The following is a 14,479-nucleotide window of genomic DNA, read 5'->3' as shown; positions in this document are numbered from 1 at the left end:
TCCATCCATCCATCCATCCATCCATCCATCCATCCATCCATCCATCCATGCTGAGGTCACGTGGGGCCGATGCCTATCTCCAGCTGTCAATGGGCAAGAGGCAGGGTACACCCTGGACAGGTCCCCAGTCCAGTGCAGGAATCAGATACATTCAGGTTAATCTCTGATTAATCTTAAAAACTTTACAGATTATTATTTTCTTTACTCAGAGCAAATTATTTTGAAATATAATAAATGTGGAAGTGGTGATAATATTGATAAAATAGTCTGGGATATAATTAAACAACACATCTTTCAATTATTTGCTAATATCAGCAAAAATCAGGATGTTCTCACCTCTAAACCTGACTACTGATTTTTGTCATGATATGCATTGTCTTTTAAACAAAGGGGTCCTGGTCTTTAAAAATTTAAACTGAGGAGTGCTAAATTGATTGTAGAAACAAAAGTGTATTCAATATGCAGGAATGCTATAGGTGATCAGATTGCACTGTTTAAACTCAGAAATGACTGGCAGTTTTACCTACAGCACCTAATTTCAGATCAAAGCTTAAAGCTTGTCATCTTATACGATAGAAAAAGATGCATAAAGGGATTGCTTAAGACATACAGAGCTATTTGAGGGCTTTCTTCACTCTATGTGGCTTTTCTACAACTTTTTGTTTCCATGTCTTTAATTTTTGTGTCATTCCATTTAATGAGGCACAATCATCTTTAATGTCATTAATCCTGTTAGCAATTTTTGAGTGTCTGAAAACGTTTTCCTTTTCTTTTAAACAATAGGTTTTTCAACCTAAATGAAACAGCAATTTATTGACTGAAAAAGAAGATACCTAGCCTTTGTTTTAACTCTTCAAAGAAGATAATCTATTGCAAATAATTTCTAATAAATGTAAGTAATTTTACTGTATCAATGCTGTGCCACAGTAAGAGTAACAAAACCTGTTACTAACTTTCTTAAGCTTCACATTTCAGCGCAGGTCTGAGTATTTGCAATGATTCCACATAAAGAGGAAACATGTGCTTACAGTTCCACTGTGGCCAATGAATCATATAATTTGTCATCAGAGAACAATTCTCCTCTGAGCTACGATTAGATTACAGCGTCTCCTAATTACTCACTTTGAATTTGCATAATGTTTCAGCTCTATCCTTGGAAGGTTTACAGGCTAAAGCTGCAAGCAATTATCTGTCACCATCTTCAGTCAGGAGAATTGACTATTTGACCCTGCTTGTCTGAAAATCACTCTTGACACTTGTACTCCTGCTGGCAATGTCAAACGAGACAGCTGGGGCCAACTCTGGATGACACACATCACCGAGTCCTTCTAAAGATGTTCCATTTGTCAAAAATAAACTAATATTTCCTTTGAGCATTGGCTCTCTGTTCCACTACATTTCATATTCGCTGCAAGGCTGCTCTGAGTGTGTGCAAGGTAAAACATTTCCTGCGGTGCACACACACATAGATATAGCAAGAGTGAGTCCGTTGTCCCGGATGCACGATCACCTTTATCCACATCACGGTTCATAGAGAGCCGTCTAGATGTTCTGCTGCAGACAATTTTGTCAAGAAATTAGCAGTATTGCCAGGCTGAGCTTTAAACAAGTAGCCTGGCCAGCAGATAGATAACCATAACAGTGCAATGACCAGACCTTGTAAAGACTGAGATAACTCATAATGCTCTCTCTGGTTGGCAGAGTGTTTTGCTCTTTTCCTAACACAGCAGAAAATGCAGCGTATTGCACTCTTTACACAATGGATTTTACCCTGTAGAGATTTGATATACTTTGTGGGTGCATTATATCATAAAAGAACAGAGGAAATCAAAGAAGAAATGTGTGGGATTACATAAAGGAGTCTTTTTGAGCTTATTGATGAACCTGTGGGTGGATTGTGGGCTCATCTCAACATGCAAGTATGCATGTAAAATAGGTTTTTTATGACAAAAGGATCACTCTAGATTACAAGGCAAGATTCACTATTAAAAATTTACTAAACAAGGAAAAAAATGAATTTGTCTCAGGAGAATGCTACATCGAAAAAGATCTGGATATGTGGTTCTCCGAAGGAAGAGCTACTGCATGAACCTCACAGTTATTTGTCTTTTTATGTTATCACTGAAACACCGGATTTTCACTGCTGTAGACAAAAAAGATGTTTCTATTCTATTTTACGAGCTCTTACGGTGAAAGAGCCTTGTAAGTCATTAGTTAAAACATATGTTCTTGAATGATTAAAAACAAAGGTGAAGATTGTGAAAGCATTATTTCACAACAGCCTAGATAAAAACTGTGTTTAAAAAAAAGAAAAAGTGGGCAACCCCAAAATAAATAAAAAGTAATCCTAGTCATTCCTAAACTAGCTCGTGAGTAAACATTCAGTTGTACAAAAATGTTTGTTTCAATAAGAAAATAGAGTATCACATTTTTAATTGTACTCCTTCCTATGTAACCAGCCAGCAGACCAGCGACTATTACCAGATGATTTGAAAGCCTCACAGCAAGTAGAAGTCTAGCTTTAATTGTAGGCATTTTTTTTAAGTTAACTTAAAAGTAAAAATACATCTAGGTTACTTATAGAACTGTTGAAAGTATTGATGTATGTAAATAAGTGGGGATAGTAATGCAGCAGTTATTATTGAAGGAAGCTGGGGATTAAAATAAAAAGATGTGATTTTAAAATCTTACTGCTTTAGCTAACGCCTGTGCTCCCCCGCCTTTGCTGAAGGAGCCTAAAGCCTCGCCTCCTATGCACATGTGAACGAGCTGTGCAAGCAGTGTTTGAATGTTGTGCATAATTACTTTGATCCAGCATAAAGCAATAAGCCCATTTAGTGTACCGTACTAATCACTAAGCCTACATACATTGTGAGATGAATTCACTTTCCTTCCCGTTTTCCTCTGTTGGCCTCAAGCTACAGACTGACATTAGTAGACATCATATTGTCCTAAAAGTTACAGTAAATTTCAGGTTGGATATTTGTCCTCTGTATAATCAGGGGTGACTTCCTCCAGATTCTAATATTCAGGTATTTATTTTCTTTATTTCAACAATTAAAATAATGGACAACAGCTTTAATTACTTAGATTTTAAAACATTTGTTATTCAACTGGTGTTGAAGCAGTTAACATCTTACCTGGAGTAGATAATGTAGCTTTCATAGCACCTACTGTATACAAAAACAAAGAAAATTTTAATTACCTTAAAAAAAACCTCCAATCCCATATGGGTTATGAAAACAAACATCTGAAATATGCTTGTTTGGAAACTTTTAAACCATAATCACCTTCGATTTGGATGGAAGGTGTGTGTATGTTTGTATGTTTTAATATGAAATAGTGAAAATTTCAAGTAAAACACAAAATGAAAAATGGAACAGTTGAGTAATGTATATCTGTAATGTGTATTCACAGTTATTAGGTAATAAAAAATACAGATAAAAAGGTAGGTAAAAAAATACAGAGTAAGGAACAAGATGTGCAAATTTAGCCCTGAAGGGGAATCTCATGTTTGGCAACTTACCTGTACATGTCTTGATTTTCTCTGCAGCTTGTAGCTTTATATAACACTCTTTAGCAGAAGGCATATGCAGATTTTCAGTTATAAAATACAACTGTATGTGTTGACAGCAAGGCTTTTCAGCTCAATCTTAGCCTGATGTCTAGAAATTCAAATGAAAAAAGTATTGTACATTATAAATCATATATTTTCCTTCCAGCATGAAAAAATATGGTGTCTTGATTTTATTTAAATTTATTTAAATTTTGGCGTGAACTCAGAACACTGAAGATGATGTATCAAACTTGTCAAAAATATCAGTAATTCCTTAAGGTCCCCTTCGCTCACGTCCAGCTTTCATTCATTCAAAGACATTTTCATTTTTGTTGCAGGCATCTTGATGTTTGAAATTGAATGTGTTCTTGATGAGGGAAGCTGGGAATTCTATGGCTGTCAGATCAGTACTATTATCTGCCTTTTAGGTTTCAAACAAATTAGACTCTGGGTCCCCAAGGTGCTTGGACCCCAGTATGTTGGCAGTGTAGATTTCTCAGAGGGAGTCACTCTTTTGATGAGAATTCACTTTAATCAGAAGAAGATTCACAGCCCCTCTGGACTTGTCTACTCCTTCAAGGTTTGTTTTTCGAGTGTGCTGGTGAGTGGGTTTTTGTCTTTTAACTTAAGACAGGATCAATTAAAGAACAATTTACAATCCTTTAAATGTGTCAGAGACATTGTAAAGCATGCAACATGCACTAATATTTTAAGAGGAATATACTACAATCAAACAGAATGGTAATTCAACAGATAAACATCGAATGTAGTCTCTATTTGACAATCTGGCAAAGGTGAAATAAAAGTATAAATAATGCTTAAGATACTTTTGTTTATAACTGTATTCTGAACAAAAAGCATTGAAGTTGATACTTTTGGCAGAGTTTAAATCCTTTATGAAATAATCTGTTGGAATAACAATAAGGCTTTCTGTGCTGCTCTTTTTTTATGCATAAGCTGGATGTCTGATCTGTTTCTGACAGGTCTATATAGAATAGGGATGTGCTTTCATCTCAGAAAATGCAGAGGGCAAGTTCTTGTTGAGTCCACACTATCAAGGTGTTCCTGGAACTAGAATATTTCTTATGCATTGGTATAAAATAGACACAAGGGCAGAAATGTTCGATTCAACACCTCATCAGTAAAAAGTATATATTTTTATGTTATTATTGAATGTGAAATTGATTTGTTAAATTTTTTTTTTAATTATTATTTGGTCACTGCTGCTAAAATCAAGAAGACTACTCAAGATCCAATTTAATCCAGGGCTCATCAACAATGTAATTACCTTGGAAATTTAGCATTTTAAGGCGTTTAATTTATGTTCATTCTAATGAAAAAGTTTTAGCCTATATGTGCTCTCTTCATCCTCTTACATGGGAGGTGGCTTGGAGCTCATCTGCCTGGCTGTGTCTTTCCTGGACGGGGCCACCTTTTACAGTTGCCTCTTGTATCTCTGCTTCTGTCTCCTTGAACCCCAGTCGTCCTCGGAGGATGGCCGCTCACACTGAGCCTGGTTCTGCTGGAGGTTTCTTCCTGTTAAAAGGGTGTTTTTCCTTTCCATTGTCGCTACAAGCATGCCTAGTGTGAGGGATTGCCTTCGAGTCAATGAATCGACACGATCAACAGGTTTTCCTTAGATAGAAAACTTTAAATCAATTAGACTTTATGATATGGTTAACTATAAAGTGCCTTGAGATGACATGTTGCAGCTTCAATCTCTTCCTCTGCTCTGGGTCAGGCATCTGCCCCATAAATATGATGAGCACTGTGGTGCATTTAAGTGCATTAATGTATTTAATATTTGATCAAACACATTTAATTTTTTTTCTGTGAGCACACTCCCAAACAGCTGTGTTAACATGATCATTGCCTAACAGTAGGCAACTATAGGTTACTATGTAGACATAGAAGAATGATAGAGATGAAAATGATTGTAAACCATTACCAATAGAATGATTCAGTGATGTCACAGTTTAGTATGAATGTGTACAAGGCAAATCATCAATCCATCTTCTTCTGCTTATCCGTCAGGGTAGGGCTTATTCCCGCAGTCTACTGGTTAAAGGCGGGGTACATGCTGGACAGGTTGCCAGTCTGTTGCAGGGCAATAAAGAGACGCACAACCATGCACACATTTGGACAATTTAAAGACACCCATAACAGTCATGTTTTTGGACTGAGGAAACCGGAGTACCCACAGAGAACCCAAAGGTGCATGGGGAGAACATGCAAACTCTATGCAGAAAGACCAAAAATCAACCTGAGTCTTCTTGCTGCAATACAACAGTGCTACTAACTGTGCCAGCATGTGGCCCCAAATCAAATAAAAGATAGATATATATCTTGGTAAAATAATATTTCAAAGATGAATTTGCGAAATAAGAAATCATTAACCATTTATATAATAGATCCTTGATACCATGTGATTATTTCTGATGGGATAAAAGAAGAGATTGGAACCCTTAAAATGGTGGAGATAAACTTTATTAATGCAGGGGACACTCATTAATAACACTAATAAACAGGAAGGCTGGTGTGTCAGAGATTAATTTATAAGATTAACTTGTTTTCATTTTCCGATGCAGAACTTAAAAAAATCTCTGCTCATTCCCAACTGTTGAGCGCCAAATATAAATATGTTTGTGTTTTTTTTTCTTTTGGGTGATTTATAAAACACGGAGTAGTACATAATTAAGGAAAAACACACACAAAAAAGTTTGCTTTTCTTTTTCACAAAGCAGCTTAATTGCATAATTATTCTGTCTCTTTTACCCTGATACCACTTAATAAAATCCTGGGTGCCCTTTGTAGTGACCTGATAATTAAACAGAGAACATTGTGAGAAATTTCAATCTTGGAATAAATTCAGATGTTCTCTGATGGCTGTTAATGCTGTAAGAGAGCATTTACTAACAAACTGCTTCAAGAAGACCAGTGAACACAGACGATTTGGAAGAAATGGATTGGTGCAGAAGTTTAAAGCAAAATAAGGATATAAAACAAAACTTAAAACTTTGAACTTCTTGCAGAGCCCTTTGGCTCAACAGGAAACCATTTAGGACATGGCCATCCATCCAAACCAGTTGTCTCAAACCCTAGTGCTCGAGGGCCAGTCTCCTTCAACCTTGATTTGTCATGCCTGTGCAAATCCTCAGTCATTCTGTTCATGGCAACCACAACCAGGGTTATATCAAAGGTAGCTGGACTTTAACGCAGTTTTTCTGAAAACTGTTTGTCACTGAAGAAGGATTCTTTGTCAATTCTGACAGCGTGCACTAAATAAAACTGTAGCCGAAGCATTGATATTTCTGAGCACATGGAGGCCCATCCTTCTAGGTGGATTTAACTCCAGATGCAAAACACTGTCATGTCTGTCTCTCTCCTAGGTCGTAAGAGTTTATGACTTGATGTGATTTGTTTGCTTGACCTGAAACCTGATGACACTGCTCATGTGATCTCTTTGGAATTGGTTTTAAAGCAGACCTATAGATGTTTAAAAACTGGAACCGTGATCAATTCAATTCAATTTAGTTTATTTATGTAGCGCCAATTCACAACACGTCATCTCAAGGCACTTTATAGTTCACCAGATCATACAGTCAAATTGATTGAAAGTTTTCTGTCTAAGGAAAACCAGTTGATTGCATCAGCTCATTCATCCCCTCTGTTTTGTGTTGGCTTTGTTTTTGTTTTTTGTTTTTTTAACAAATATGGTTTTAGATGTGCTTTAGCTTCAACAGATCTGACTCTAATCTTTGCTTATGAGCAGAAAGCCCTTGAGTTTGACTGCTGTTAAGGCACCTCGGCCATTTAAATCACATGTGCAGAGCAAGGGACACAGCTAAAAGTTGCAAGTCACCGGCCCTCAAGGAGTGGAGTTTGAGATTAGGCTACTGATCTAAACCGACAGACCTGGCAAGGAAAGCATCAGCTGTAGAAGCAAAGGGGCTAATGGTAATTCTGTAAGAGCTCAGAGATCCACATCGTAGCTGACATGACAGTTATAAATCATGCATTCAAAATATCTGGTCTGCATGGAAAAGTGTCTACAAGAAACCCATTGCTTTAAGAAAGCCTTTGCAGTTTGCCATTAGTGATCAGTTCACAAAGCAGAGATTCAGTATATGTTAGGGAAAAATAACACTGATAAATACATTACATTGATTCAGAGTTTTTTTCTAGTCCTACTGACAAAGGGCATATCAACATGAGGTATAAGTAGGATTGGGAGTGTTGGCCTAGTGGTTAGAGTAGTGCCCTTGTGCTCTGAGAAGGGTCCAAGTACCAGGTTTGATCCCCACACCCTGCACTCCCTGAGCAAAACTCTTAACATCAGACTGCTCCCCGGGCGCAATACAATGGTAGCATTTAATGGCAGCATGATGAGAGTGAAATTCTCCAGTGTGAGATCAATACAGTTCAATTATTATACTAGATCACCCGATTCCCCACTGTAAACCATCATCAAGACACCATCCCTATAGTAAAAAACATTTTTTTTGTCATAATTCAGATACAAATCTAAACTTACCCACAGTGCTAAAACTGAAAGGTTTAGGGTCTTAAGCTACGTTCACACTGCAGCCTGAAGTGACCCAAATCCGATTTTTTTGCCCATATGCAACCTGGATCTGATCTTTTCACTGCAGTCTGAACAACACAGATCCGATATTTTCCAATCCAACCCAGGCTACTGGGCTATGTGGTCCTGACGTCATTGCGTCCTCTACTGCGCATGCGGGACACTTGCGTTGTATGACTGCAGTTCACACAGGAGATCACATACAAGTTGCATATATTTGGAAATACGAACGACCACGCAAAAACAATCGGATTTCACAAAAAAATTGGAATTGAGCATCAAGGCCCGCAATGTTAACGTAGCCTTAGAAGCTTAGATTCTCCTGTGTTTTCCGCAAGATGTTACATATCTTCTATAAGTCTGTTATGGAGACTTTGATCTCTCCTTTCATCATCTGCTAGGGTAACAGCATCAGAGCTATATGACTTAAAGAAGCTCAACAAGCTAATAAAGAAGGCTGGCTTTGATCTAAGTTCTCCTCTAAAACCTCTTGAGATGAATTTCCACAAATAATTTTTCATAATGTGAAAAACATTAAGGAAAACAGGGAGCGTTCCCTTTACAATTCACAGTGTACTCAGTAAGAAGTTTCTCCAGATCTAGTGCAAGACAGAAAGCTACAGAATATCCTTCCTGCTTACAGCTACTGTATCAACCTACAACAACTATAAAAACAAACAAAAAACAATTGATCTCTGCTACATTTAAGTTCCCATTAGGATTAATAAAGTATTTTTGAACTAAACTGAATTGAAAATAGTTATAACCTGGTCAAAACCAAAATGACGAATATAGTCTTAAGAGAACTGAATATGTTTGTACTTCAGTGTTTTATTTTTACTTGAAAAACAAAAAAACAACAGAAAAAACAAAATGTTTTTGCTTCTGGAATTACATAATGTTGATGATCATTTGACATTATTTTGAGACATTAAATTAAAATAAACTCGTTTACCTATTACATATGAAGCCTATGTACAAATTTAAAGCGGGAGGCTGTATCCTGCCACCAAACTCCTCATCATGTGCCTCTCCTCCAGCTTAGGAGCACGGCGCCACGCCTTCCTATCAACCATTTCTCAGGACTTTACTTTTTTAGGGCTCCAGACTAGACATGCTCACTTTCCACCTGAATGGCAGCCATTCTCTGCCCCATCACCAGCTTTGTTCCACTAGGCTCCCTAAAGCTCCTTGTGTTCCCCAGCACCACTGTCAAACTTGAGGAAATTATGCCTCTAACCAAGATCTACCTGCCTACACAGAATAACTGAATTCAACAACAGCATCTTCTGCTGGGGTGCAAAAGAATTAGTCATTTCTTTAAGCTTTTCCTAACGCCTCCTTTTTCTCTGTGTGAGCCTCTGCAAGTTAAATAATGTTTACCACTGTCAATCTTTAAAGACACCCAGAAAAAAATCCAGAAGATATAAAGTGTACCATGTTCCTGTCACACTTTAACTGTTTTGGATGGGATGAACAGTGTTCCATTGGTCATTCAGCCTTATTTTTCCCAGCCGCCTGAAAGACATAGATGGTAAATTCCCAGCTGAGGTATTTTCTCACACAAACAAATTAAATGACCATGAACACTTTATTGCATTGTGGTTTTTGAAACCATCATCCCACAGCTGCATTCTTCAGTTTATTACTTCTCAGCTGCTGTTTGGCAGAGTTCAACCCCCTGAAACTTCATGATTAGATCATTCATTTTGCCAGCATGATTATGGAAATTTTTTTCACTCACACTAATGTGTTAGTTTTCAGCAAATATGTATCTTTTAAGTGGAGTTCAATGATTTTTTTAGTTGTTCTCTTGAAACTCTCTGGCAGCAATCAACATTAGTTTCAGAAATGAGCACCTTCACATAATAATGTTAACCCATGCAGGTTTTTATTTTTATTTTCCTGTTTCTGCTACAAAGACAAAAAAAGACTTTTCCTGGTGCCAACTTGGATGTTTTAGTTTGGAGCTTGGTCATTATTCTTTGCTTTCATCTGTTTTGTCTTATCTACCTTTATAAGCCATCAGGTGTGTTGTGGCTTACTGAGCCAATTAAATGTTCAAAATATTTTCAAAGCATCTTGTAGGTGTCCAGCATAGTCCAAGCCACTCTGGTTTCTGGCAGATACATGGTTAGTAAGGGATTAAAGCAGAGAGGAGCTGAATGAGTGCCATGGTTTTAGTTTGTTTTTCCCCTGGTGTGCATTTACAACCCTGCGCTCGAGAATTCTCACAGATGGCACAAAAACACAGCAGACAGCAGAAAGGCGTTGGACTCCAAGGGTTTTGTCGAACTTATCTCCACTCAAACCCAGCTGCTGGCTCTGTGTGTCTGCCTGGGGAGTGTGATTGACCACTACCCTTAGATTGAAATTGATTGCATAAAGTCTTTAACAATAAAAGGCCTTTGGTTTTCCTGCAAAGCCGACGGAGAAGCGTCTAAGGATGGGATGGAGCTGTCACTAGAACAACAGGGTTCTATATTAGCACATTGTGCTGTAGTCAGATTCAGAAGATCAGAGTAAGCCTTTGATCTGAGGGATTCTGGGCTTCTAATTTGGCTGTATTGATCCGTCCAGCTCCTGTTCATGATGGCGAAGTCATCATCAATGTCAGTCTGCTGCGCTAAGTAAAAAAATCAAGTATCCAGCAGAGCACTGCCTGGAGCTCCGCTTGATTGTTTAGGTGATGTATAGTGTCAGGGTCTTTTTTGAAAAAAAGAAAGAAGAAAAACATCAATATGCCTCTACTTTAAAGTTTTGGGTTATAGTTGTTGGAAGATTCATTCCTAAGCAACAGCATCTTGATACCCATTTTTCTCAAGTTTAGTTTAGTTTTTTTTACTTATAAAGTTGTTTTATTAAATGTTTCTAAGCAAATATAGATAATCTTTTTGATTTACTTCACCAAAATTTTTATGAATTTTATGCCCACAACAGATTGGACTAGATAAAGCAACTATAGCAGATATGATCTTTTTTAACTTTTGTACCAGTCATAAAAACAGCAGCAGGGGGGATGAGTAAAAGGTAGTAAGAAAAGTGATTTTTTTATCATTTTTTTTTTTTTATTAATACAGAATATAGAACTCTGGTCCTAAATTGATGAGCCACATCACATAATGTTAATGACATTTGACTGAAGAAAGAAAATTTCATGATCTGCAAATGTTTTCTTTTTTTCTTTTTCACTGCTAAAAGATAGCAGGAAAAAGGCAACATTCACACTGCAGGCCTTAGTGCTCAATTCCTGTATTTTGACATCACAAGCAAGCGTGCTCGGTGTTTCTAAAAGTAAACATGGATGGTAGTGATGGAGCGCATCTAGCGATCTTTCCCAACCTTAAAACCACAAATACTACTCTCCACATTATTATCCAATATAGTTGTTGTTTTTCTTGCCCCTTCTGTGTAGCAAGATGTAGAAAGTAGGGATGCACCGATGCCGATACTGGTATCAGCATCTGGCCCGATACCACGTGTTTGTACTCGTACTTGTATCCGTAAATGTGTACCGATACTACAGGGCCGGATACTAGCATACATTTCAAGCAGCGAAGAAGACCGCAGTGTGACGTCAAGAACCTGCCAGCCAGAGTATAGAGAAGGAGGGAGCGAACACAAAAAGAGAGTTAGCATGTCCGCTATTTGGAAATATTTCCAAGTGAACGAGGACGACAAAAGTAAGGCTGTTTCCAAAATATGCAAATCAAAGTTTTCAAGGGGAGGAACAAACCCTAATAGTTACAACACAAGTAACCTAATAAAACATCTTAAGACGCAACATGATGCCGAATACAAGGAGTTCTCTCACAGCGGTGGGAAACTACAACAACCAACTTTGCCGCAAATGCTGAAGAAGCGGGAGAAGATGTCCAGAGACAATCCACATGCAATGAAGATAACAGAAGCTCTTACCCAATACATTGCCCTGGATGACCAGCCATTATCCGTCATTGAAGATATTGGATTCCGACGTCTTCTGAGTGTACTGGAGCCGAGGTATGAAATTCCTAGTCGCCAATACATCACTGACCGGGAGCTGCCGAAACTATATGACTTTGTGAAAAGACATATTCAGAGCCTTTTGCAAGATGTCTCAGCGATTAGCTTGACAACTGATATCTGGACGAGCAGCGTAAGCCCGGTGTCACTCATTAGCCTAACTGCGCAATGGGTTGACAAAGATTTTACCCTGCAGAGGGCTGTCTTGCATGCAAAACAATTTCGGGGATCACACACTAGCCAAGCCATCGAGGATGTGTTTGATGAGATGCTCCGGAAGTGGGGCGTTCCCAAAACTTTGATTCATGTTGTGCTACGTGACAATGCTAAAAACATGATAAAAGCCATGACGGATGCCGGATTTCAGAGCCTTCCATGTTTCGCGCACACACTCCAGCTGGTGGTTAACGAAGGGCTTCTGGTCCAGAGGAGTGTGACTGATGCTGTCGCTATCGGCCGGAAAATCGTAAGACATTTTAAACACTCCACGTTAGCTTACTCACGGCTGGAAGATATTCAGCTGCAGCTCAACCAACCAACAAAAAGATTGCAACAGGATGTACAGACCCGCTGGAACAGCACATTTTACATGATACAGTCTCTCATTGAGCAGAAGCGTGCTCTTGGAATATATGGATCTGAAAACGAGCTTCCAGAGAATCTCGCCGCTCACCAGTGGGCACTTTTGGAAAAAACTGTCGCTGTTCTGGCTCCGTTTGAAGAGCTTACAAGAAAAGTAAGCTGCTCTGATGCATTGGCATCAGATGTGATCCCTGCTGTGACTGTGCTTCTCAGAATCCTGAACAGAGAAACTGATGATGATCAGGGTATCAAAACAATGAAGTCGACCTTAGCTGCAGCTGTGAAGAGGCGCTTCACTGACATGGAGAAGATCCCCCTCTACTGCATTGCAATGCTACTGGATCCAAGGTAAAAGTCTGCCCATTTTTGTTTAGCATATTAGAATATCATCAAAACAGAATCAATTAAGCTAAAACGTTTTGAAAAATGTAATTAAACATTTATTTAGAATAATGCAATTGCACTTATGGCATTTAACATACAGTACTACACAATAAGCTTACTTTAAGTTACATGATATGATTTACAATTTTTACCTAATAATTTAAACACTAGCCTATCCATAAAAAGGAAATTTATTTAATTTTTTTCTGTTGTAGGTACAAAGATCGTTTTTTTCTCAAACGTCAACATTGCCATGGATGCCAAAGAAATGCTGAAGGTGTAATTGCAGAGTGTGAATACAGGAGAGCCAAAGGAGAATCTTGAAGAGCCACCCGCCAGAAGGCTTCGTATGACACAAGCTAGCAGCAGTCTGGACAGAGTTTTTGAGGAGATAACGGAAGAACAACAGTCATCTTCAACAAACCATGCCACCCCAGTGGGTGCTGCCATTCAGTTAGAGACCTACCTTGGAGAGACTACAATTGCTCGATAAGAAAACCCACTGCAGTTCTGGGGTGTTAATAAAATTCGGTTTCCTGCTTTGGCTAAAATGTCCCAGAGGTACCTCTCAGCTCCATGTACCAGTGTAGAAAGTGAGAGACTTTTTAGCTCAGTTTCACACATCATAAATGAAGAAAGAAACAGATTAAGTGCAGCAAATGCAGAGATGTTGCTTTTCATAAAGAAAAACTTGCCCCTCACTTTCTTAAAATAGGTTCCAACCTAAAAGACAAGCTTTACAAAAAGCATTATGTAATTAATTAGTTGCACATTCACAGTTTGTGTTCATTATATGTTCAGTTATATGTTTAATTTGCCTATAGGTAAAAACTGTGACAAGGCTGTTAAAACTATTCAGTAAATGTTAAAATCTATGTTAAACTAACAGGGTTGGTTAGACTAAACGTGATGTTCTATGTCTTAAAATATAAAAAGAGGACAGATGTATACAATTAAAATACACCAAGTGTATTTCTGTTTGAGCCAAATGAAAATAAAAAATTTTCAAATTAATTCTGAGGAGTTAATGGCACTTAATATTACTCGGTATCCGTACTCAGTATCGGCAAGTACTGAAGTTGAAGTACTTGTAATCGTACTTGGTTTGAAGAAATCTGGTATCGGCACATCCCTAGTAGAAAGTGACCTATGTTGAGTATTAATGGCGTTCAGGTGGGATGAATGCAACCTGGTCGTTCAGACACAGGTCGGATTTGAAAAATTCAGATTTGGGTTTGGATTCAGGACCACATAGCTAAGTAGCCTGCGTCACATTGGAAATAATCAGATCTGTGTTGTTCAGACTGTCATTAAAAGATCAGATACAGGTCGCATATGGGCAAAAAAATCAGATTTGGGTCGCTTCA

General features: G+C 38.1%; 1 protein-coding gene across 1 annotated transcript; it reads left to right on the top strand.

The window, feature by feature from the left end:
- The first annotated feature begins 11,607 nt into the window (after positions 1-11,607).
- On the top strand, positions 11,608-14,126 carry LOC119793920 (zinc finger BED domain-containing protein 4-like). Its single transcript, XM_038301220.1, has 2 exons — positions 11,608-13,076; positions 13,328-14,126. The coding sequence occupies exons 1-2, from the start codon at positions 11,779-11,781 to the stop codon at positions 13,434-13,436; spliced, it is 1,407 nt and encodes a 468-aa protein (XP_038157148.1). The 5' UTR covers positions 11,608-11,778; the 3' UTR covers positions 13,437-14,126.
- The last annotated feature ends 353 nt before the right edge of the window (positions 14,127-14,479 follow it).

This window comes from Cyprinodon tularosa, unplaced genomic scaffold, assembly GCF_016077235.1.
Source record: "Cyprinodon tularosa strain WSP-4 unplaced genomic scaffold, ASM1607723v1 ctg463, whole genome shotgun sequence".
NCBI lineage: Eukaryota > Metazoa > Chordata > Actinopteri > Cyprinodontiformes > Cyprinodontidae > Cyprinodon > Cyprinodon tularosa.
The sequence above is the reverse complement of the archived record's forward strand: the minus strand, read 5'-3'. Positions and strand labels throughout refer to the sequence as shown.